General features: G+C 41.6%; 1 protein-coding gene across 7 annotated transcripts in view; it reads right to left on the bottom strand.

Moving 5' to 3' along the window:
• The window catches only part of CALD1 (caldesmon 1), a 181,132-nt gene that overhangs the window by 95,276 nt on the left and 59,800 nt on the right, over positions 1-26,056 (bottom strand). For all 7 annotated transcript variants that reach the window (XM_034672516.1, XM_034672520.1, XM_034672513.1 and 4 more), the window contains 2 exons: positions 21,431-21,524; positions 1,615-1,724 (listed from right to left, as the gene is read on the bottom strand). In XM_034672516.1, coding sequence (XP_034528407.1) covers positions 1,615-1,681 — 67 coding nt within the window. In that variant the 5' untranslated portion in view covers positions 1,682-1,724; positions 21,431-21,524. The remainder of the gene's footprint in view (positions 1-1,614; positions 1,725-21,430; positions 21,525-26,056) is intronic.

Genomic DNA, 26,056 nt, shown 5'->3' with positions numbered 1-26,056 from the left:
ATTTGTGTAAATTTACTTTCGATTATTAAAGGTACCTAAGCTTCACTGAGTACATTCCTTTAATGATTGACTTTAAAGGAAGACATGTCCTTCCACACAAAACAAAAACCTGGAAGGGATGAACCATGTAGGTGTGTAGAAAATTCTTAGACAAAATTCTAGGGAAACTGAGTTTATTATCTGTAATTTCAGTATGGCTTTAACAGCAGCAATGTGGTAGTAGCATTCCTTACACATCCACTTCCCATCTCCCTACTCACCTAGAGAGCAAAGATGCTGAAGATACTGATCTAGCCTGATGCCCAATTTCCTGTCCTCATTCCTGAGTCCCTCTAGCCCCATACTCTGGCCTGGTCTGTTTTCTGATCTTGCTATACATTGGTTTCCTAGAAAGCCATGAGGGGCATAAAAGCAGAAACCACATCTATGTGTATCTCATCATTGCTTTTCCTGTCCCCAACACAGACACAGAAATTTGGTTGGTGCTTAATAAATATGTTGGGTAAAGGTACTCCATTGACTTTCAGTTGGATCTGAGGCCATAAAACACATCACTGGGAAGAGTAGGAGGTATGTCCCCCTGAGCCCAGACACTGCCTATAAGGTGGTGATGTCCACTCAACATGGATCCTCTTCTTAGTTCTCCCCATCTCCCTGACAGTTTTGTTTCCCCTGATGGTTTCTGTTACCTCTTTATGACTTCTCACTCTCCCTACATTTGCTTTCTTGACACTATCACTACCATCCACCTTCAGCTTTTATATTACCAGTCCCACGCTGGATGTGCCCAAACTTATGCTCTCATAATAGTTTCCTTCTCTTTCTGAACAAAGATAAAACATTTCTATCTCCAAATGCCCGGAGAGAATCTCCATTTGCATGTGGTTTTTCCCTGAAATTAAATACTCCCCCTGTCCAGGTACACCCAAGAATGCCTAATCTGTCTGATTTAAGCCACATTACATGCCACTGTCCTTTGCTCCGAGGCCTAAATTTTACGAGATGCATTTATGTCCCATGCCTCATATGTCATTGCTTTACTTCCCGAACCTGCCCTTAAAGTCACCACGGCAGAGGCCTCAAACAACATAACAGCTTCCAACTAGACTCAGAATCTCCATTAACTATTAACCTTTAATATGTGGATTACTAGATTTGGCTACTTTTCTAATAAGAATAAAAATTTGTCACAAGATCCATCTGGGACTTACTGCCTTTATATTTTTAGACCAAAGACTCCCATTTCCTATTGGTTTCAATAGTCAGCATTTGTCATTTTTCTTGTCATTTCAATATTATAACTGCTCTTTAAACTTTTATCCACACATTGCCTTTGTCATTTAAAAATTCCAGTATGAAAAAAAAAATTCCAGTATGAAAGACTGATTTAATGCGACTATTTGATTCTTCTAGAATCTCTCTTTTCCTTGATGTTGGTTTTCTTTTTTTTTTTTTAATGCAGAATTTAGAGTCATAACAGGAAAATTTTCCATAACTACTTTTGCAAACAGTTTAGTGTGCAATATATTTGGCCCTTCAGAGTGATGATCTTTGCAGCCTGAAACCAGCATTGTTAATAATAGAATACAAATCCTGTTCAACTTAGATCCTTACCTTTCTGCTTCAAGGCGCATCTCTTCCCGCTTTTGCCTCCTGAGTTCTCTGCGACGTTCAAAATCATCCATGACGTGGCTTCAGGTCTAGGGAGACAGGAGAATCTGGACCTAACAGGGAGGAGGTAGGTCAATATCACGGATGAATCAAAGTAGTGTTTCCCATGAATCACTTTCACCTTTGGCCCCCCCACCCCTGCCATTTCTTCACCCTCTCTTTTCTTCTTTACTCTGAAGAAAAACACCTTAGAAGACTGGTAAGGTGGTCAGTGACCAATTCCTGACCCCCTAGCTGAGTCCTTCACGTGTTAAATTCAGTCTCATTCATGAAACTTACTTATTAGAGACAAATAAGTAAAGATTCCAGGATTACAGTTAAAAATAAATAAATAAAACCCTCAAGAGACAGAGAGACTTTGCAGATTTGAAATACTGGTAGGATCACTTAAGAGCTACTGAACGATTTTGTTCTTTGTAACTTGCTGAGCCACAGACAAAGGTTATGAAAAAGTGAACAAAGAAAGAGGAAAAGAGAAAAAGAGTGAAAAAAGAAAAGTGGCCCAAAAAAGGAATATGTAGGTATTAAAAGAAAAGGAAAAGAGGGAAAAGAGTAATAAAATAAAACAAGTATCCAGGCATAATCTGCATATTCTGAAAGAATATAAATATCAGAATGATAAAAAAAAAAAGACCACAGCAATAATACCATGAATAAACATAAGTCAGCAGCATTTTTAAAAGCAGTTGCAGATGATCAAGCTGTTTTCAGAGTTCCAATGTCCCGGCTCTTTGCGACCCAACCATTTTATCCTCTCCTACCTCCTCCGTGATGGTTTTAATCCCAGAAAGATCTTCCCTTTCCAGCTCTTCAACGGAGGAGCTCGTTTCCCTGGCGCTTCTGTGCCATGAAGCCAAGGATTCCAGAATTCCCCTGCAGCCCCCAAACCCAAAATGACTACCAGAAAAGGGGAAGCGGGCTCTTTTTGTCCTTGCTTTGTTTACAGAGCTGTCAGTGGTTAGTTAAACTCGGCCTGGAATCTGGCATTTAAGGCCTGCTTGAAGATTGTTTCCTGTGTGGAGCGGGAGGCCTCCACTTCCTCTGGAATCCTAGACTCTCTGCTGCACTCAGATCACAAAAAATATTTTCCAGCCCTTTCTGTGCACATGAGCCATTTGCCCTGCATAGGAAAATAAGGAGCCGTGCAAACCCTAAAGCCATCACCTAATGCCATCTTCGCTTGAGGGGGCAAAAAGCAAAACTTGGATTTTGAAGCCAGCCTCAGAAAGCGTCTTAAATAAACTGTCAGAGTCTTTTATTTTTTAAGTATTTTTCCTCTTAAAAAACTCCCAAAAACAAAAATAAAATCTCCGCCAATAAAAACACAACTATACAATGTTTGCATTTCCCCCCTTTCTTATCCCTTAGGGTATTATTTATACTGCTTATAAATCTTATAAATCAAATTTTGGTGTTTATTGGGAGTTTTAAAATTTGAAGGTGTTTTTCTATCTTACTCTTACCAAGAGTACTTTCTAAGTACTTTGTTGGTTATGAAGAAAAGAATCTGTTTTCCTTTACTATTTTCATCAACCATAAATGTCTCTTCGCTTTCCAGCTTGATCTCTCCATAGTTGTCAGAATGAAAAACAAGTGATTTGAGCATCCCTTGCGAGGTCGTTGGGGGAGGGGGGTGTCTTTCCCCCGGGGTGGGCTCCCGTTCTGAGTGCAGTGCAGGGTGAGAAGGGCCCTGTGGGCAGTGGCACTGAACTTCGGGGACTTGAACGCTAGGTGTGGTGAGAGAGTAAACTCTTCTCACCCCTTTCTTCAGTGCAGTCTTTTGTTGGAGATGGACCACTTGGCAAATAACTATAGCAACAGCAAACAGAAATGGGAGAAAGAGGTCTGTCTGTAAGTAAACAATTTTACTTGTCTTAATTTATCCAAGTAGCTTGAAAGACATCCTCTAAAGCCTCTGCCCCCCTGCCCCAAGCTCCGGCAGTCCTGCTGGCTGCTTCATTAGCAGGCTCGGCTCAGTTCCTTGGCCCACACGTCTGCTAGAGGTGCTGGAAAGCGGCGAAGTCAATATCCCCAAGCAGGCTGGAGACGCACACAGCTGGCCAGGCCTGGCAGTGTCTTGGGTACTCACAGGGAGGTGAGGCTAAGAGCATGTGGTCCCTTTGGCTGACCATCCTCACTGGCTCTCTCCCCACGCAAATTCTTTTCCTGCTACCCACTGTCTCCACCTACTCCTTGCCTTTTATTACTCGGGCACTTTTTTTTAATTTCCCAACCATAGAAAAAGTCTATCTGTCCAGTTATTTACTCATTTGAATGCTGCTGACTATGTACGTGGGGCACTGGGGGGGGTCACTGTATGGGGCATCCACACAGGTGCCTTTGTGGGCTACAGTTTGTGGACAGATGGCAAGTGTATCTGCGGGAGAGGAGAATGCACATCTGCGTACTGTGTGGTATGTACGAGGTTGTGCGGGGAGGGAGGGTGTGTATGCTTATGAAAATGGTTCTCAGCTGGTCTCCCACCAGGATGGGGCTGGAGGTCTTCCCTAAGCATCACACTCTTCACCCACAGAGCTCCTCTGAACTTCTCTGGCACTGTCCTATTACAGGGAGCCATGTCTGAGTAGAACCCTAAGTGATTTTTCCCCTTTATTGGGGAGCAGTGGCTTTCACGTCCCCAACTCCAAACTCTCATTTCCTCCCTTACCCTCAGTCAATGCTGAATTCTTTCCAGCAACGTTGGTTGGGAAACAAACTCTCAACCAATGAGGTGACGGAATGTCAAGGCAAAGAGATTGTATAAACCGCGGAGCTCTAGAGGGTCACGAATGAACAGGTGAGCCTGAAACAGAATTGTAGACAGAGGAAGGTATGTACCCATGAACGTGACAGATGGGCTCTTGAAAGTTTTATGAAAAATCTAATTTTTTGTATTGTAAGGGGGGGCTGTAGTCATGCTATTGAAAGAACTCTGACATGACTTCGGTGTAAGGGGCGTTAAGCACTTTACAAAGGCAGATGAATCGATACCTACGGATACATCTGTCTTTTCAATACGAGCTCCCAAATACTAGATTTTCTTAAGCCAGGGCACAATCTATGCTGCTGTAATTACATAAGTCAGTGTTACAGATTCGAAATCAGTGAATACGCAGCCCTTCCTTTTGGTAACGCCAGCACAAAATCCAGTCAAGGGCAGGAAAACGGGAGCAGATAGCTTTCTAATCCACCACTCAGTTATTAGGGGGAGAAGCCAGAGAGAAAGCTAAGTCCTACCTACATTCAAATCATCGCCAACTGAATAGTGGGCAATGCTACTACTCATCTTGGAACACTTCAAGGATAAAATCTATTGTGTCAGGGACACTGGATAAGTTAATGCAGCTTCCAGAAGTCTCTAATGTTTATTGAATATGTACAATGTGTTGGGTTATTTTTTCTTACTGTCTTTTTAAATTAATGAGTATTATTTCTTAGAGTAGTTTCAAGTTTAAAGACAAAATGAACAGAAAGTACAGAGTTTCCATATAGTCCCTTTCTTCCACCCTGCCCAGTCTCTTGCATGTTTGTACTGAATTGTGTAATCCTCTCTCTCAAAATTATACTGAAGACCTAACCCCTCAGGATGTAACATTTGGAAAGAGTGCCTTTGTATATGGAAGTCAAGTTAAGATGAGGTTATTAGAGTGGGCCCTAATCTAATATTGCTGGTGTTCTCATAAAAAGGGAAATTTGGACACAGAAGCAGACATACACAAAGAGAAGATAATGTGAAGACATAGGGAGAACTCCATGAGAAGGTGGAGGGCAAGGGACACCTGAGGGACCAGAGCTGGGCAACAGAGATGGAACAGATCCTTCTTTAGGGAGAGGGAGCCCAGCTGACACCTTGATTTGGGATGTCTACCTTCCAGAACTGGGAGACAATGCTTCTGTTGTCCTAAGCCCCTCCGTTTGTGGTACTTTGTTAGGGCAGCCCTGGAAAACTAATACAGACTGATTAACATCTTGTAGCAGTGTGGTACATTTGTTACAACTGATGAACCAATACTGATACATTATTATTAACTAAAATCCATAGATTACACTAGGTTTCACACTTGATGCTATACATTCTACGAGTTTTGCCAAGTGGGTAATATCATGTATCAACCATAATGGTATCAGAATAATTTCCCTGCCCTAAACAGCCCCTGTTCTCCATCTATTCGCCCTTCCCTCTCTCCCCTGCCCCAACCCTGGGCAACCATTGATCCCTTTACTGTTTCTATAATAACTGCCTTTTCCAGAATGTCATAGAGTTGGAATCATACAGGATGTAGCATTTTCAGACTGGCTTCTTGCACTTAGCAGTATGCACTTAAGTTTCCCCCATGTCTTTTTGTGGCTTGATAGCTCTGCTGGGCCATTTAAAAATATGTTAAAATTATTTTATCTACATTATTAACCTGTAAAGTAGCTATTAAAATCCCCATTTTACAGAATTTCAAAGTGTGTGCTCTTAACCACTATAATATTCTTGAACTAATCCACTATTTCCCTCTAGGAATTGTTTTCCCTTTCAGGAAATAAGTGAGAGTGCCCTGGGAAAGTTCTGAGAAGACTACTGTCAATATCTCTGGTCTAATTCATTGGATCACATAAACTTAGGTAAGAAGGGACCTTAAAAATTACCCATGCCTCTTCAATTGTATACCCATTTGGTTTAAATAATAGAATTATCACGTCTCAGAGATCTCAATTAAGTTAAATCTTGCAAATATTAATTAAGCCTCTATTATTTTATTGTTACTTCTTTGTAAGATTCATAAACCAGGATGCTCAGATTCTGGACAGCATCACTGCATACTTTTCTTTGTGACGTTAGAGTTTCTTCTCTTGCATTGCACCTTCCTTATTATACACCTTCCTCTTTTGACCACCATTATCCTCATCCCCAACTTAACTATTTCTCATTTATTGCAAGGAATCCTCGTCTTTCAACACTCATAACCATTATTAGACAGATCCTTTCTGACTAGTCACCATTATTTACCCACGGCAAATTTCACAGTGCAACTCATTCAGGGAAGCCCCACAAAAAAACATCTGTACCATCAATATGCAATAAGCATTTACTGAGCATTCACTGTGGTGACAAGTTCTGTTACACGCCCTGGGGATACGACAGTGAACAAGACTGAAAAGGTCCCTGTCCTCCTGGAACTTGTATTTCAGACTTTCTTGCTTCTTGAAACTTCTACCAGGTCTATCACACCCATCTTCAATTTTGAATCACAACTATCATCTGTTTTCTGGTTTTTGTTCTTGAAATTCAGGGCTTTGTGGGAGACAGTCGGGAACCATGTTTTGTCTGCCTCAAAGGTTTGAGTGAATTTCAGCTGGGTGCTCACTGTGACTCAGTGATGCTTCTCTTCATCCTACATGTACTGGGTGATTCCTGGGTGTCACACATTCCGGCAGACTCCTCACCTCTGCCCTTCAAATGATCTTCACTCACCTCAATCCTCCAATTGTCTTTCTCCACAAACCCTTGGTAAACAGTGACTTGGACTCACACTTAGGAATCTGAAGTGAGGTGCTTGGACTAGAAAAGGTCCAAGGTTTCATCCTACTCTATATAATACTATGGTTCCAAACCTGCTTTCCTGTCCAGCAGAGATGGATACATCAAACAAGATATGTCCACGTTTCTTCCTTTTCAGGCCTAAATGATATCTAAGTACATTCTCTTCTAATTTTCTAATTTAGAAAGCATTAACCTTCCTTTCAAGTACATAGTCCCACAGCATCCTAGATAAAACTATTATACTGCTTCTCAACCATGTCATTCAATTTTCTCTCTCTGCATTTTTAATTCATACACCGCATCCATCTGAAATGGGCTTCCCTATCCTTCTCATTATCCATATTCTATTTAGTCATGAATTCTTGGCTTAGATTTCACTTTTTCATGATGGCTTTCCTGAGGACTCTAGCGCAGAAGTGATTCTCTCTCTCCTCGAACATCCGTCATTCATTTTGGTAGTTAAAAATGTACTGCTTTGCTGCAGCTCAATTGTTCTAACTAGTATTTAAATATTTTATTGATATTATATTTTCTATATATTTTCACTCTTATGAATAGATAACCACTGCTTAAAAAAAAATCTCTTCACTATTGGGACAGAGTAGGCACTCAGGAATTACAGCTGATTTGAACCATTAGATTTTTATACTAGATTTTGCCGTTCTGAGTATGGAAAATGTAACTCAAGCTGATTTATCTCTGTATTTTATTGACTGATCGGTGTTTACAAAGTGAATTAAAAACTTTGGTAATAGACTATATATGAATCTCAAAAGTTCTATAAACCCACATTTGCAGTAGTTACACAGTAAATCTGGCAGTGTTTTCTTTCTGACTGTAGAAAATGAACTTTTGTCCTTTTTAAAAAAATTCAATTTATCAACCTGCTTTGCTCTTTTCTGAACAGAATGGTTCATTTGGGACTCAAAAACCAAATAAACACATGGATTGTAACATACAGTTTGGACTTAACTTTAGCTCAACCTTCACCATCTTGTTCCAAAAATCCATGCTACTTGAGAAAAAAAAAAATACATGCAATCACCAAGGCACATTTGTCAAGACGAGCAACACAGAGATAAGAATGAATGGAATCAACCCGAGGACCTCTGCCTTCTCAAGTGGTTTCTTTCCTCTAGTCAGTGGAATCCAGAACACGAAGCCACACTAAAAGCAGGCTAACAGGTTACGGCCTGTTTTTTTTTTTCTCTCTCCATTCCTGCTTAGTTTTTTAACATTACTTTTTCTCTATTTGTATTTCTCCATTTGCAAAACACTGACAGACTTAACATGACTAAAATCAATGTCTCTCTTCACCTTAGCAAAAGTTGGCAGTTTGGGCATTTTAGATTTATGAAATGATGGTGTTTCTATACACTGACTCCCACACTTGGGAAGACAACACATTTAGGGACTTTCGGTCTCATCTTAAAGTGTTATCACACACACTACCACTTTATTTGGAGCACTTCAGATCGTTCAAACTCTACGGCAATCATTGTTTGACCCTCAGGTAGGAAAAGCAGGCTCATCTCCCTTTAAAGAAAGAAGACTGAGATGTATAAAACTTTGGCACGAGCTCCTGAACCACAGCCAATCAGTGGAAAACCACCACTGGTATTTAGAAAAATCTCTACACCATTCTGAGAAGAGTGAGGATAAGTGAAAATGTGGAACACAGTTACTTCTGTGCCCTTCCCCCCAGAATTTAAATACTTTTCCTTGGCAAACTCAAGGAAACCACACCGAAAGACATAGTTTAATACCAAATCAGAATAGGCATGGGGCCACTTCTGTTCTTGGACCCTAGAGAGAAGTAAAAGGCATAGGTGTGAATGCTAAGGCAAAGATGGAACTTCTCTACCAACCTGTGTCTGTGTGAGAACCAAAAATGCATAGTTTTGCCAGAAGAAATGTATAAATGTGTTTTCTAAATGTATGCCTGATGACAGAGGCTAAATCCAATGTATAAGGGTGGGGTCCTTGCCCCAACAGAACTATCCAACAATACGTAGGGCTGCTAAGAAAGTGGGAACCCCTATTATTGAAGAATCAGGTAGAGGTGAAATGGCCAGCTATTTAGGGCTAGCGAAAGGTAGTTTTTAAGATTCTATGGCTGTGCTGTCCAATACGGTAGCCACTAGTCACATGAGGCAATTTAAGTCAAAAATAATGAAAATTAGGGGCGCCTGGGTGGCTCAGTCGTTAAGCGTCTGCCTTCGGCTCAGGGCGTGATCCCGGCGTTATGGGATCAAGCCCCACATCAGGCTCCTCTGCTGGGAGCCTGCTTCCTCTCCTACTCCCCCTGCCTGTGTTCCCTCTTTCTCTGGCTGTCTCTCTCTGTCAAATAAATAAATAAAAAATCTTTAAAAAAATAATAATGAAAATTAAATAAAATGAAGAATTCTGTTTCTCAGCTTCACTAGCCCCATTTCAAGTGCTCTGTGGCTACCATATAAGACAATGCAGAGAGCACCTTCATCATCACAGAAAGTTCTATTGGAGAGCCCCCCTGGAAGGCCTTCCAACTCCCCACATGAAATGACTGCACTGTGTGAAGTAATGTTCTGCAGTTCAGAGACAAGACGGTGTGTAAGACATGGTCTCAGACTTGAAAGACCTTACAGTCTCATGGAGGATATGGAATAATATGTAGGCTGTGGTACAGGGCAGCTTCTGGAAGGCTGGATGTGCTCTTTTAATGCCCTGATTAGTAACCTCTCTGTTCTCCTGCAGAGGGTCTTTGGGTCAGCCAGTCTCACTGTGACTGAGCACTTGCTACTGAGTAATTAAAACGCTCAGCACAGGCAAAAGAAGCTGAGACACCGTCTGAAGAGGGATCACACTTCAAACTGTGTAACAGGGACCATGAGTGGTTTATGTGGAACACAAGATCAGAGCTCATAGGTCTTTACCAATGGTAAACAAGGTACAGAGATCATGGTATTTTTACACAATACTAGTTTTACTTGCATGACCTTTTGGCCTTTCTAGTCTACTCAGCTATAAAAATATCAGCAACCCAGGAGTCTGATCTTTCGATTGGTTTTCCAACTAACATTTTCAATTGAGTGATCAAAAACTAGATCCAGGGTTGCCTGGGTGGCTCAGTCAGTTAAGCGTCTGACTCTTGATTTTAGCTAAGGTCATAATCTCAGGGTCTTGAGATCGAGTCACACATTGGGCTCCACACTGGCCGTGGATCCTGCTTAAGATTTTCTCTTTCTCTCTTTTCCCCTCCCCCCTAAAAACCACCACCACCACCGCCACCTAGATCCAGAGCCTTAGCCAGCTATCTTGTTGACACAGGGTATTAACAAGGGGAGACAGCTTAGCTGCCAGGATGTAAATCCAGTTACAGTGCCAGAGACAATTCAAAGTTATGAGCTAGAGGTGCTTTGCTAGTGGTAACAGGTTTATACGTGAAGGACATGCTATTTTTAATTGGGGACTACTCATTCCCTAGTGAATTTTTAAATTTCTACTCATCATGATCCTCAAATGCATTTATTTTGTTCTAGAAATATGAAGCAAGTTAGAAGCTATCTTAGATAGCTTAGATAGCCTTAGATGAAAAGCTTTGAAACCAAACCAAGGGATATTATGCATGCTATCCCTTAGACATAATAGATGAACGCAATTTAAACATATAAATCTACATAGAAGTTAAATAATAAATTGAAAAGTGCCTAGACTGCTTCCTCTTTCCTTTCACAGGAATCATGTAGATGGTAGTTTCCCGCAGTTGTTAGTTTGGAGAGTTCTGGACTTTTCTTCACATAAGAAATGATCCACAGTTTAGGCTTAAGACTAGCACAAGACTACAGGGTCTCTGAACCACATACTCACTGACATGGGTCTATACGGATACCCATATTCTGTTTCTATTGGAGCACTTAGTCTATGGCCTGTATTTGAATTTCTAGGTACATATCTGTCTTTCCTAGAAGATGGTAATCTTGAAGTTATGACTCATTTTTGTGATCCTTCGAAGTAGTAACTCGGGGGTCGATCAAATAGTCCCTTAACCGACTATTTTTTCATAAAGTCAGCAAGGTTGAATACTTGTTGAATTGGAATGGATTCCAGGGCATTTCTTTCATTGCACTTAATTGGTAAACAGAGGAACTTAGCTGAGGCATTTTCAAAAGGCCATGTTTCCAGGCCAGCTCTTAGTACTACCTTGGGGTTCACTATGGAGCTCTATTTTATATTGCGATTTGTAGCTGTGGTTGTTTTTCTCTAGTGGAAAAGAACCTTGTCTTAGAAAGCATTCTGGTTTCAGGAAGAGGGATATTAGGCATTTGTAACTGAGGGGAATAGGTTAGTTATGCGCCATTCAAAGAGAAGGAAGTACAAAGAAGACATATGATGAATAAAAAAAGAAGAGAATCAGGGTTGGGCTGAAACTCTCTAAATTGCCAAGGCCTTTGGAGATTCCTTGCCACTCCTCCATCATAATTAGAAAATACTGACATTCAGAGCCGATTTAAATGCTTCCATCAGTCTAAAAAAAAAAAAGTGTTGCCTGATTTTGCTCTCTAACCATGCTCAGTAATTAGAAACATAAGGCACTGTTCTGGATGTGGCTTGGGAACCCACCCCTCCCGAGCCTGGTGTCATTACCCATTGGCTATAGGACTTTTATCTTTTCTCACCATCTCTCTCAGGAGCCCTGGCCCAGGTCACAGGAAGAGTGTGAGGTTGCCACAGGCATTCCTGGAAAAACCTGGAGAACTCCGGTGCCACCTCATACTCTAAAACACACGGAAGAGACCCAATTGGCCTGCCTGCTTCTTTGCTGGAGCTCTAGAAATCTGTACTGCATCTGGAAGGCAGTAGTTCAAGTACGGTAAGATAGGTATTCAAACCCAAAGAGTCAAAGGGAGGACCTGGGTGACAACCAGCTTGAAAGGACATCCTTGTTTGTTTCGGAGAGCGAGAAAGCTGTCCTGCCAGGTGATTCTAGCGTTCCCCACCCTCTTGCTGGAAAATCTGAGCTTGGCAAAATGCAGGAGCAGAACTCAACCTAAGAAGCAGCAGCAGCGGGTTTTTGCTTTGGTCAAAATCCACAAGGAAAACAGAAAAATACTTGTAATCAAGGACTTTAACTCAACAGGCACCTTGCTTGTCCAATTAAAACATGTGGTGACCACCTGCTAAGCATCTTGCAAAAAATGATACCTTCTTGTTTTTCTACCTGATCTGAAGTCTCTTTGGAGCACATGGGCATTTCCCAGTTTTTCACACTCAAACGATGCCGTCCACACTAGGTAGAAAGATGACTAAGCAATTTTGTATTAAGTAACTAAAGCAAGTCCTGCCAATTTTAGAATAATTAAGTTTCTGCCGTCTAATATAAACAGTTCCAAGAACTACACGCAGCCTACCAAAAGTATATATTACAAGTAGTCAACACTGTGGCCAGCTGGCAGACAGCTCAACCTAGTAAAGCAGAATTGTTCAGAATTCAGAGTATTATTTTTCTTTTCTCCCATTATTTTTTCTGTATCCAACTTTGTTTCTTTGGGAATGTTTTCAAGTTTACAAAGCAAGGAACTGTTGTGGAATTGCACCTCCTGTAAACGAAGAAGCATCTCTCTTGAGATCCTCCGGAACACACAAATCATTCCCATTTCAGCCCTGTCTACGCAGACAGCCACAGCAAAATGGAGCCAGTGAATCTACTTTGTTTCGACTCAAGCTGAAGTGTTCCTATTTTGCTTGACCATAAGAAAGGTCTACAGTGACCACTAGACAAACGAATTTGCACATTAAACTCTATGTCCATTGGGCACCGAAAATATCTTCTTTCTGGCCACAGATCCTTGTAGTGCCTTTACCACGTAGCTTGATGGGCCAGAATTTATTGCTAATAAGGCTGAAGTCATAGATTCAATACCACCAGGAATGAATTAACTGTTTAAGAGAAAACAAATCTAAAACTATTGCCATGTGCTATGACATTGATCTTGGCCAGCTATAATGGCAGATGTGGCTCAACAGCTTCAACTTAAGAGAATAGAGACGGTTAGACTAACCCATTCCACTATGACCTTCAATAGAGTGTATGGTCAAATGAGTGTGAGTGTGTCATCACATAAAAGGTCTCTGCATATTCAACTGCAGTATAAGCCCTATTCTCCTCTTCGCTGTGATTAAATTCATACATCATCAAGAGTGGTTAAGGCTCTACAACCACCATCACAATGGAAACTTCAGGAAAAGCATTCAACAAATATTGTGAAGTAATATTCATGTACTAGTCACCTTGCTTGGTATGCCAAATAAGCTGTGAACACGACTATTCTGCCCTTGCTGGGCTTATAGTCCAATGGTGGAGACAGGCAATAAATAGATAAAATACAAATTGGGATAAGGGTTAGAAAGGAAAAACACACTGCTCTAAGAGAGAGCGACAGAATGACCTAATGCTTTTCTTTGGGCTAAAATAGGACATAGGCAGTAATAGCTTTTTCAAACAGGAATGATATTAATACACATACAGACATGCATTCAGAAAGAGAACATGAGTTTATAAGGCCAGAGTTTATATTCATTAAACAAATACATATATACAGACATCTGTTTTGCACCAGACACTCTTCTAGGTGCTGATAAATCAAACTTTTCTCTCAAGAAGTGGATGAGGAGTAAAGCAGCTAGTCAGGTTTGAGGGTTGGTGAACTACTCTCACCCCTTCTTCCCCACCTCAGGTCCTGTGTAAGTAATATAAAAATAATGATATATCAGATGCTGTCTGCCACAATTTATATAGACACAGAGAATCCACTTAAGATATTAACTTCACGTGGCTAAAGTAGGAGGCGTGTGTGAGGGCATCTTTCCGGAAACCATCCAGCTCAGTGACCTTCTGACAAGAAAAGCACGTTTCCCACCCACCATTAAGCCAAAATTTGCTGACTGAAACGAAGCTGGTCCACGTTGTTTTTTCAAACTTTGGTTCATGATTCCAAGAAACGAACAGTCCATAATAAATTTACCCCAGTGGCAGAACATCTCACAACCAGCTTTTCCCCTTTGAATACCACAAACAGACCTTTTATTTGTTGACACACAGCCCCTGGACATTCATGAAAACAAGATGTTCTCTTGCTGCTTTTTAAGTTACATGGATTTATGTCAGGGTCTCAGCCGAATTTCAAAAACAGATGTTACGTAGCAGAAAGGCTGAACTGACCCCAGCAAAGAGAGGCTATTTCACTTGAACTTGACTATTCTTTGTTAGCAGGAGGAGCAATCAAAGATGCCTTCAACCGGAAACAAGAGCAACCCAAAGTTTACTACTGTCTCCGTTCAGTGACGGCCTATGGGTCTGGGAAGCTGTTGGGCATGTAGGACTCCTGGTTTGGGGAATAAGCAGGTGAAGGATGATGACTGGGAGGTTTACATGCTTTGGTTTTTGAGGGGGCTAGTGAGAGAGAATGATCTGCCTCCCACACGGCACCATCCTGCGTCTCTGAGACCCCCAGAGGCCCTCCATGAAACGGCTTCACTGCACCCATCACAGGACTCCTCTTCCCACCCCAGCCACAACTTGAAAACAACTCGCAGCCAAGGCCACACTCCTTAGTCCTGCAATAATGTAGCCCTTGTTTCTGCCTCTGGGCCTTTGTCTCTGCTTCCTCTCTCCCATTACCTGAAGTGCCCTCCACTTGGAGGAGAATGGATGCACCCCTAAGAGCATTCAAATTAAAAAACAAAACAAAACAAAAAAAACCAAACCCTTGCTGGGAAAGAGAAGCACATATGCAAGTCAATGTGGGCCTCAGGTTGCCAGTCTGTGACCCCTGAATATAGGCCCATTCATTAACGGCTGATCATGTGTTAGGCTAGGCACTGTGGGGAGACGCAAGAGTAAACCCACAAGAGAACCCATACACGCTTACAGTCCGCATGGAGAAGTGTATTTACTTAGCCCATGCTTATATGGCAGCTACTCTGTCCCAAGCACAGTTCTCGGAACTTTATAAATATCAATTTAAATCTTCATAACAATCCGTATTATCTCCATTTTACAGATAAAAAGGCCCAGAGAAGGTGAGTCATGTCTCCAAGGTCACAGAGGAAATGGTAGAGCTGGCATTTACATCCAGGCAGCCTGGCCCCAGAGTCTGTGCTTTTAATCACAGAACAATGCTCCATCTCAAGAGAATACAAGGTAGCAAGCAAGAACCTTGATGATGAAATGACCCTGTGATTGCTTTGTGTTTTGGCAAACTGATTTATTATTTCACTTAAGTGAGATTTACTTCAGAAAATAAGCTGAATTCATTCTCAAGTCTTAAAAAATAAAATACAGTACTTCACACTTTGACTATTTCTTTGCTTTTTAAAACTTAGCTTTATTTTATTTATGTATTTATGTATTTGACAGAGAGAGAGAGAGAGAGAGCAAGAGCGCACAAGCAGGGGGAGCAGGAGGCAGAGGCAGAGGGAGAAGCAGGCTCCCCCCTGAGCAGCCCGATGGGGGACTGGATCCCAGGACCCTGCCATCACGACCTCAGCTGAAGGCAGACGCTTAACTCACTGAGCCACCCAGGTGCCCCAAAACTTAATGAGCTTTAAACATGAGATCATCTAAGTTTATCTGTTTGTGTCAGTCTCGGGGCAGAGCCATGCTTGTGGGATCTGAAGATTATTTGGGAGGCCTTCTTTAAGAAAGAGAATACAGTATTAAATGTAAAAAAAATCGGCAGAAGGGTTGTGGCAGAGACGTGTCCAAGGGAGGGGCCCTACAGCTGCAGCTCCATTGGTTTCATGGCAAATCAACTTTGGATTTCTCACGTTAGGGTCTTTTGAGCATTCCACAAAAATGTCACAGTTCGCTTACTTTGCTTTTAATTTTCAATTACTTTGAAACTACGTTATGTCCCCCTTTAAAAAAATGCTTCCTGAAAACCAGACTTTAGGAAACAAGTAATACTGGGCGCAATTATGCATCATTCTTCAAAGCAATTTGCAGCGAAGTAGAATTACAGATACAGCCAGAGCATCGCTATGTTTTGCTTATAAACCACATAATTAAGCATGACAGGTGGACAAGGAGGCAGAGAAATTTAAAATATTACGATTCTTTGCCAAGAGGAGGCCAATGAGAAACAAATAAAAGTATTGAAAATCACAGTTTACGTCAATGAACACATCATTGGATTCACCAAATTTTCCATTGCATTGAATAAAAAAATAGCGCGTTTTATAGGAGAGAATGAAGGAACACTTGAATTGCTAATGTAGTCCAGACCTAACACAGCACCTGAGATGGAGAGGGTCCAGTTCAACGTACTGTAGAAACAGTAAATCAATGGGAGACTGAATATGTGTGAGGAACGAGAAAAAGGACAGATGGGGCTAATGGCGGTCACAAGCTTCACCCTTAAACCCCAACTTAAAACTGCATCTTTTATTTCTAAACCATTAGCGAGCATTCTGGGGGAGGCAGTTAGATATATCCCCAGAGTCTCTCATTCTAACAAATGTCTATGTTTACACATTGTGTTAAGTCTGTGATAGGCTCGTATTCATAATCATGGGTATCATACACTTATGGAAGGAATTCTTTGAAGAACTTGGATAAAATATTTTTAGAAGTGCTCCCTCCTTCAGTCCCACCCTGTGTGTGTATTCGCTCCCCCTCTGCACCCTCTGGGTATGATAAACACACTTTCCCCAGACTGAGGATGTCCCATTCCATGATATATCCTTTCTGGTCATTAAATAACAGGACTCAATATTAACGTTGGCCTTCTCCATCCCTTTATAAGAAAGTGTTTTCAGCCAAAGCTATTAAACTAGTCAACCGCTCTTGTCTCCTGTCAGAGAAACAGCCAGCGTCCTGAAATCACAGCTCATTTGTACCACATTGGCGTGAATATTCAGACTCCATTTGTCTCCAGCTCTTAAACGCTGCTGTTAGGGTGAATGATAGACATTTTGTTTTGAATTAGCAAAAAGGAGGAGGAAAAAAAGGCCCAAGTAATAATTTTGGCCTAAAATATCTGTTTCAGGGAATGCAGCTCTGCCTTTTCCTTAGTAAAAGTCGATTTAAAAAAAATCTAGATTTAATTTGGCATGAAGTTGGACCTGGGATATAGAGAATGGTAGGAAGGAAACTATTTCAGACGTCCCCCCTCCGACTGAGTGCTTGTTCTAGGTAAATCCGCTTGAAGCATGGCTGCACGTAGCGCAAGACGTCCACAACAGCATTTTGTTAAACATCCCAAAGCAGAGTTCAGAAGCAGCTGGATCTATGTCCTTGGACTCTATAAATCCACTCCTCATTAGAGCCTCAGGTAAGACTTTTCATCATTTTGGTTGAAAGCTATTAAATTCCACAATCATTCTTTTTTCTTTACTCATACCCATTGGAACAAAAGCCTGGAAAGGAGTTCTAGAAGAGACTTTCTTCTAGAAAATGCTCCTGGCACCACTGTCTGTTTCTCCCCGCCCTCTGTGGCCCTCATCTTGGCTTGTCCACCCTGGCACAACCACCCTCCATCAATAGTTGTGCGAGGCAGGAATGTGTGCTTCCACAGGGGTGCCTCTTAAAGTCAGCTGCAACTCCCTGGCCTGGAAACCTCCATCATCTGGCCAAAGTTACAAAATCTGCATATGGTGATGCTGGAACGTCCTCTTACCCTGCTTAACGTGAAGGTTTCCAGAATGTTGCGATGACCATGGGACTGTGTTCCTCCTGTCCTTTCAATCCCTCACCAAACTTGGGCTTATTATGTATTTTCTTCTTTATACCTCATGACAAGGACCTAAGCGAGGACTCCTAAAGGTGAGACTCTTGGGGAAGGAGTGGAGTCAAGACATTCTCACATATGAGGCTGGTTCTAGAGCCACTATCAGAAATCTGTAGAGAAGATTCTTAGTGTAAGAAAGACCCCTTCAGATCCTGTGATAACAAGCCTGGGCACACTTGAACTAAACAAGAGACTAAGCACTTTATTAAAGGTGTCCATGTAGACTCGTTCCACAAAACTCAAGAAAAGAGGAAGAAAAAAAGAAACTTCTCTTTCCACTCCATCTGGAGCTTCAACTGACTCCAAAAATACTGGCCCACAGTGGTTATAAAATCTCCCATTTATGCTGTTCTTAAACAAGGGCAAAGCCTTACAACTCAAAGCACGTCTTTTACATGCTCATAGGAAAATCATCTTTCTCTCCAAACCTTGTAGCTGACTGAAATTAATGAAACACAGTTGGGAGGCACCTATGCTGGCCACTGGCCACCATTCATTTGGAACAGCCCATCTAGGCCATTCATGGATTGTAGAGCTATTTTCTCTTGACTACAAAATTTCTCTTTTCTCATGTAATGTAAATAACAATTTGACTAAAAATCAATGACTCAGGTGTCACTGATATTCTGGGGAGCTACATAAAAACTGGCATCTTTTCCTGGCTGCTCAAAGAACACCAAGAGGGAAGTGTAGAAGTAGGTACTTGAAGAAAGCTGGTATCTCATAGTCCATTAAAGAACATGGGTGGGGTTTGCAGAGAAGGAGGAAGTTTCCAGATCTCAGACAGTCTCTTCCACTGATAATCAGGCAATCCAAGGAGAGATCAAGGTTCTGCTTAAGAAAGAGAACTAAGAGAGGAGACAAAAAAGAAAGAAAAAATTGCAAGGAGAGAATTTAAAGGAAGAAAAGTAATACTTCAGAAAATAAAAGAAATGAATAAATATCTTTCCTTCTTTTGTTTCTATCACAGAAAGCAGGAAAAATTAAGGAAACTAGTGTTGGGCTAAACACAGCCCCATGAGAAATGATATTTGCTGGTGGGGCCTAGAGAGAAGGTTGTTATGGCCATGATGGCCCATGGCCCCTTCGCGCTTCACCAGCCCCCATTCTGGCCTGGCCGTGAAACTCTAAAATATTGCCAAAGCCTCCCTGACAGCACAGGTGGGGGGGAGGGGAACCAGCAGGGATCAACGGACTAAGGAAGGAGTTCAGTATGAAAGTAGTCCCTTTCCCTCTACTGAGCCCTTTACTGGCTGTCTAGACAAGATGATGTAGTCTACGGCACCTGACCCTGAGAAGGATCTATTTTCTGTCTCTCTGGACATTGAGGAATCTAATCTCAGGCTCCCCTACTGTCCAGTCTGATCAGCTCTGATTGGCTGATGAAGAGAATGGCCCCAAAGGAAGGAGTTGACGTGTGAGACCCCCTTGGCAGAAACTTTGGGAGTCAAACACATGTTCATGGGTACAGTTAGCTAGAGGGTGGCAAAGTTGGGGAGGGCAAGCCCCATAGGAATGGTTTGGGGCATCGACTCAAAGGAGAGGACAGAAGAAGAAATAAAATAGGTCCAAATAAATGAAGAGAGAGAAATAGATAGACATACATTTTAGTTAATACATATGTTCTTACAAACCCTCATTAGAAGTAGCATGTGGATTTCTTCTTCATGGGAGGGTTCTTCTGTTATCTACCAAGAAAACCTTCCATGTACAATTTCTGATGGCATTTTGGAAACACCGCTCCTCTATCTCCACACAATCTCTCTGGATGATTTCATCCATTCTCATGGTTCTAATTCCTAAGTAGAGGCTATGAATGGGAACATCTCTGTCTCTAGCTCTCACCTGAGCGTCAGACTGGCATATGCACTTGAAGTCCCACAAGTCCTCACACTCAGTAACTCCCAACCTAAACTCATCGTCCTTCCCTCCTAAATCCTGGAACAGCACTCTCATGGAAGAGTGATGGCATCTAGGGCAGGCTCATGTTATTTACTGCCTCCCACATTTTGAGGAGAGAGGTTAAGTCTCCTGGTGTCAGCTAATCATATTTTTCTTCCAGCTCCTATCCAGTCTTATTTTCACTTGTGATACAGGGCAGCAAATAAGGAGAAAGCACCACTAGTACTCATCATTTGGAGACAGTCTTAAAGCAAATAAATTGTAGGTTCAAAGGCTACATCTAATCATCTATGTATTCATTCATTCAATAAACATTATTAAATGTCTTACTATATATAAAACTTCCCTATGGCTGTGAGACATGTAAAAGGCATACTCTTCAATTTCAAAAATAACACAATGTCATTGGAAAATGATAGCTGCACACAAAGGAGTACATAACCAAATGTTCTGAGAGTGGTGTCCATGCTATGGAAGTTCAGGAGAGAAGAATCAGAGGGAAGTGCATCTTCAATAAACTAAAAACCCACATATTAGAAACAGATGAGATGGGGTGTTATAGATTGAATTATGGTGCCCTGAATTCATATGTTCAAGTCCTAACCCCAGTACTTTAGCATATAACCGTATTTGAAGATTGAGTTTTTAAAGAGGTGATTAACTTAAAATGAGGTGATTAGGGTGAGCCCTAATCTGATATGACTGGTGTCTTTGTCAGAAGAGGAAATGGTGGGCGCAGAGCAAGACACCAAATGTGTGTGCACGCTGCAGGACGGCCTGTGAAGACACAGGGAGAAGACGGCCATCTGCAAGCCAAGCAGAGGCCTCAGGAGAAGCCAATCCTGCTGACATCTTGATCTCAGACTTCTAGCCTCCAGAACTGTGGGGAAATTTCTGTTGTTTAGGCCACCTGGTCTGTGGTATGTTGCTATGGCAACCCGAGCAAACTAACACAGGGTGCAAGGGATATAATCCGGAAACAACAATTGCCTGGGAACCAGCTAAACTCCTGAAAAACTTTCCCTCCTACTGGTGCCAGCCTGGGCAAAACTGTGAACAAGTGAAGTTTCCTTTACTTTCTACATCCTCTTCCTTCTGAAATCCCCTCTTTCTGCTCCCCGGTAGACCTTCTGCCTGCGGAAGTTCTCCTTCCCGCTGCGGAGGGTGCACGAGAAGTGACAGGTACTTATTGTCCCTGAAATCACCAGTGTCTGTTGCAAAGGCGAGCTTATTCACAGGGGGAGACTGACTCATCATCTTTCTATTCCCTCAAGTCATCAGCATTCTTTGCAGGAAGTGAGGACTTCATTATTATTGATCTAAGATATTATATACAAAGGAAAAAATAAAGCAAAATATCAAACCATAAAGCAGAAAAAACAATTCCTTCCAAACCTGATAGATTAACTGGTAAATAAACTATGAGGAGCACATCAGAAAGCCTGACTTCTCACACTACATCTTTAGGTGCAAGAATTTAAAAAATCAGGCAGAGAGGCTATGTAATTGCTAAGAACAGAGCCTCCCCTCGCCCCTCAATCACATAAAAGCTACTCACAGGTAAGCAATCAGATGTCCACTTCTGAGCCTTCTGGTTGATCACCAATCCCTGCAGAATTTGACTGAAGGATCTTAAAATGTTTTAATGATACCTGGAATAAAAGGAGGATGGAGACATGATTAAGTGGAATGCATCTTAGTTAATGTAGACTATATGTTTTAAAATATCACTTCTTCCTCAGGTACTATTATGAGTTAGGACCTTAAAGGGGAAATAAGGCACTGATGGATGTTGTGCACTTGTATTTTAAAGAAAATGAATACAGTTATTCCAGAATCAACCCCTAACTTACTCTAAATAATGGGGTAGAGAAGGTGGTATAGTTAAATACAGAACAGGGAGTACTACAAATGCCAATTATCAAAGACAAAGGCTTTAGAACACAGTCAGGAAGACCCTCTTCTCCAAGCCCAACCCTCAATCCTTCCAAGCTTCAGACTCTCAAAGACATTTGGACCCTTTGCTTTGTCCAGAGTCTTCTGTTGGTGATGGTCAGGAACTTGACTAATTGGTAGAAGAGAGTTTAGAGGATTATAATTATAGAAATGTACTAGTAGATAATCTAGAGTTAACTCTCTTGCACTTGAAACACAGCAATAAATATTAAACCTTAGAAAGACCAAAGAAATAACAACCATGACAGTAAATCACCATCATACCATTAAACCTTTCCCAACACGATGCAACAAGGACTTCTAATGAGTATGAGTATGAAACGTAACTTTGTGCTTTTAATGTTTGCCTTTAATCAAGTAGAGTAATGGGTCTCAAGTGGACCTTAAGAATATAGCTTGCTTTTGTCCATCCCCAGTCTCTGCCATGGGGCATTGGAAGAAAACAGAAGCCCTCAGAGGTGAAGGGACTGGCTTGGAATCTCACTGCTAGAAACTGGACCTGGATTCCTAGATTCCTATTTCAGATTCCACAGGTAAAAAACAAAACAAAACAAAAAGCTGCTTAGCACATTACTTATGGATTGTATCCCTCTGAGGAAGGCTGTTTTGCAAACTAAGGATCAGGGAACCTTGAGGGGCTCACAAATTTGTCAGCAAATCTGGGTGCCATCCCCTTCTTTAGTCTTGAGCAGCCACTCAGGCTATCTGTAGCTCCCCTCCCTCAACCTCTACCCAAAAGCAAACATCTATTGTTGTGCTGTCATACATCAAAGTTCCTTGCTCAGCATTCTGGGAATGTGGGCCCTCGTCTTAAGGAGACTAAAATCCAGCTGGAATGATAAAATATAAAATTACACTTTCTGGGTCACAAAGCAGAAAGTGACAAGAGCTCCCAATCCCATTTAAGGAGACTAAAATCCAGCTGGAATGATAAAATATAAAATTACACTTTCTGGGTCACAAAGCAGAAAGTGACAAGAGCTCCCAATCCCATTTAAGGAGACTAAAATCCAGCTGGAATGATAAAATATAAAATTACACTTTCTGGGTCACAAAGCAGAAAGTGACAAGAGCTCCCAATCCCATTTAAGGAGACTAAAATCCAGCTGGAATGATAAAATATAAAATTACACTTTCTGGGTCACAAAGCAGAAAGTGACAAGAGCTCCCAATCCCATTTAAGGAGACTAAAATCCAGCTGGAATGATAAAATATAAAATTACACTTTCTGGGTCACAAAGCAGAAAGTGACAAGAGCTCCCAATCCCATTTAAGGAGACTAAAATCCAGCTGGAATGATAAAATATAAAATTACACTTTCTGGGTCACAAAGCAGAAAGTGACAAGAGCTCCCAATCCCATTTAAGGAGACTAAAATCCAGCTGGAATGATAAAATATAAAATTACACTTTCTGGGTCACAAAGCAGAAAGTGACAAGAGCTCCCAATCCCATTTAAATTCCTTTTCTTCTACTGTGGGTCCAAGTTTGGAGGTCTTTTCTATTAAACCGAGGAGAACAGGACAATAAAATCATGAGGCATTTCCCAGGTGGAAAGCTTGTCTATGCCTGCTTCATAATCTGGTTCCTTACAGCTCCTAGGACCCTGCCAGCATGCAGGAGGACATCAAGAAATATCTGCCGAATGGAGGAATGGAAACCATGGATGTGTTTCCCGAAACTGCAGGCCAAATTTTGTGCATATTAACATTCATTAGCTTTCAAGGCAGTCTCTGTTCCATTTTTCTTCCCGCCAAAATAAGAATCACTTGCTAAATAATTAGCAGAGTACTTGAGGATGGAGTTTAGATGAGAACTGGTTACAAAGAGTGCTCCTATAAGTCAATTTATAAACACGTATGGATTGAGTGCCCTCTGTGTGCCAGGAACATATCGGGAATATAACAACGAACAAGCAGCTGTGGTACTTGGCCTTATGGTGCTTATGGCATATTGAGCCCCTAGAATAGGACTTCTCAGACTGGCTGCACATCAGAATCTGGGGGGGGGGACTTTTAAAAAATATATGGGATACACTAGAAAGGTGCCCAGGAATTTACACCTTAAATAAAAGTTGCCAGAATGTAATGTAGATTATAGCACCCTCCCCACAGAGGCTTCTTCACCCTCAAGCTTCAGCATATCAGAGACTAGAAGAAAGCAAAGGTTATGTGCCTGGACTGTAACTGAACATACTAAGAGACATTTAAATTGGCAGAAAAAAACAGTTCATAGTACCTTCTCCAAACCCTCTGGCAGGATCAGTATTTATGTGCCTAAATTTCCTTTCCCTATGTTCAAGTCTCTCAGTGTTTTTATTTTTAAATTTAGGAACGAATAAAGGAAAAATAGAGGAAGAAATTGCTACCAGTGGGAAAAACTGTTTTTGGTCTATAGTGTCTGGGTCTATGTTCATGACTATATTGTTTGTGAGACAAAGAGAGAAAAGAAAGGCTTTCAAGAGGAATGGCAAAGTGACTGAAAGTGGAGTTTGTCTTCAGATATACTTTCCTTTTTATTTTCCAAGTTAGAATCAAAGGGCCACAAAACTGATGAAGCTCTTACTCCCTGTTTTAAAATCTTTTTCTACCATTAGTTTCCTTGCAACTTCAAACAGATTCCTGGGTGAACTATTATTCACTGGACCCCTTTAAGCTTTTAATTTGGTGCCCAACACATGGATTCTGGCTGACCCGGCTCAGAGGCAGTTACCAAAATTCTCTGCAGGCAAAGCTGAGTCTAGACCGGATGGTAAAGAAGGAAAAGACCTGAGATGAAGGAAGAGGGGAAGGGAGAGAGAGCAGGGCTATGTTAGGCAAGTGAGCCTGTCTCCCTCCCATAACCCCCTTCCCAGCCCGTGGCAAACAGCCCGGTGCTATTTATTGCTCCTTTGATTGAACCGTCTGCTCAGGCATGTGGGGACATTTGGGTTTTATATGAAAGCATTTGCTTTGGGAGAATCAAGGTGTAATAAAAGGAAAGGAGAAATCTCTCTCCTCTCAATCAGATTTCTAGTTCTCCAAGGTAGTGATTTTCTTAAAAAACCTCAAAAAACCTCTAGCTAAAGCCAGTTGGTAGCATGAGAAATAGAAACTAGCACCTTCCTAGGTTACCCAAATGAAAAAACATCGCCAGTACCAATTTGCAGAAAGTGATTACAATTCTCCCTTGACATTCCTACCACAAGTATTCACGGAAAGATGCCATTTTCCAATGGATACCAAAGGGTTGGGTGATGGGGAGGGTCTTAAACGATAATTACAACAGGTAGTTATTGCAAAGGTTCAATTAGGGATCCTTTATAAAAATGAATAACTTTGTATAGCCAACACGAACCAGGTTTTAATTATTTTAAAATTTTATCTTACGTAGTTGATTTAGGACCCCTTGATTTTAACATTAATATTTATCTTTAAAAATCTGCCATGACTCTCTTATGATATTATCTGCTTTCATTACGGACATAATAAACACCATGTACTAAGGACTCCTAGTGCCGGCCCTTGCGCTAAGCACCTCGTACGCATCTATCTCGTCTGATCTCTACAGCAACCTAGTGAGGTTCAGTCTTAGCACTAAGCAGCCCATTGTATTTATACAAGTCATTTGCCTCAGTTCACCCAGCTAGTAAGTGGTGAAGCAAGTATTCAAACCCATAGGCTGACGCAGCCCGATGGGTGTACTGAAAGGATACGTGCCCACGTTCACTTATTCACTGAGTGAGTACTCTGCCCAGAGGGATGAGCCAGGCCTGCTTTCCCAGAGCCTGTGTTCTGGTGGAGTAGAGACAACACACGTGTTTCTGATAGTGAATAAATAAAACTGCATGTGGTGACAGAGGGCCAGTGGAAGGCCACCAGAGGTTGCATGGTGAAAGATGGTCTCTCCGAAGAGAAGACATTGAGGCTGAAGATACATTTCTTTTTTTTTTCTTTTTAAAGATTTTATTTATTTATTTGACAGAGAGAGAGACAGCCAGCGAGAGAGGGAACACAAGCAGGGGGAGTGGGAGAGGAAGAAGCAGGCTCACAGCAGAGGAGCCTGATGTGGGGCTCGATCCCATAATGCCGGGATCATGCCCTGAGCCGAAGGCAGACGCCCAACTGCTGTGCCACCCAGGCGCCCCTGAAGATACATTTCTAGTAAGGAGTAGCCCACGTGAAGATCTAGGGAAAGAGTGTTCCAGGAGGAGCCCTTGAGAACCCTGGCATGAGATAGAGGCTTTTCTA

This window comes from Ailuropoda melanoleuca, chromosome 1 (genome assembly GCF_002007445.2).
Source record: "Ailuropoda melanoleuca isolate Jingjing chromosome 1, ASM200744v2, whole genome shotgun sequence".
Taxonomy (NCBI): Eukaryota; Metazoa; Chordata; class Mammalia; order Carnivora; family Ursidae; genus Ailuropoda; species Ailuropoda melanoleuca.
The sequence above is the reverse complement of the archived record's forward strand: the minus strand, read 5'-3'. Positions and strand labels throughout refer to the sequence as shown.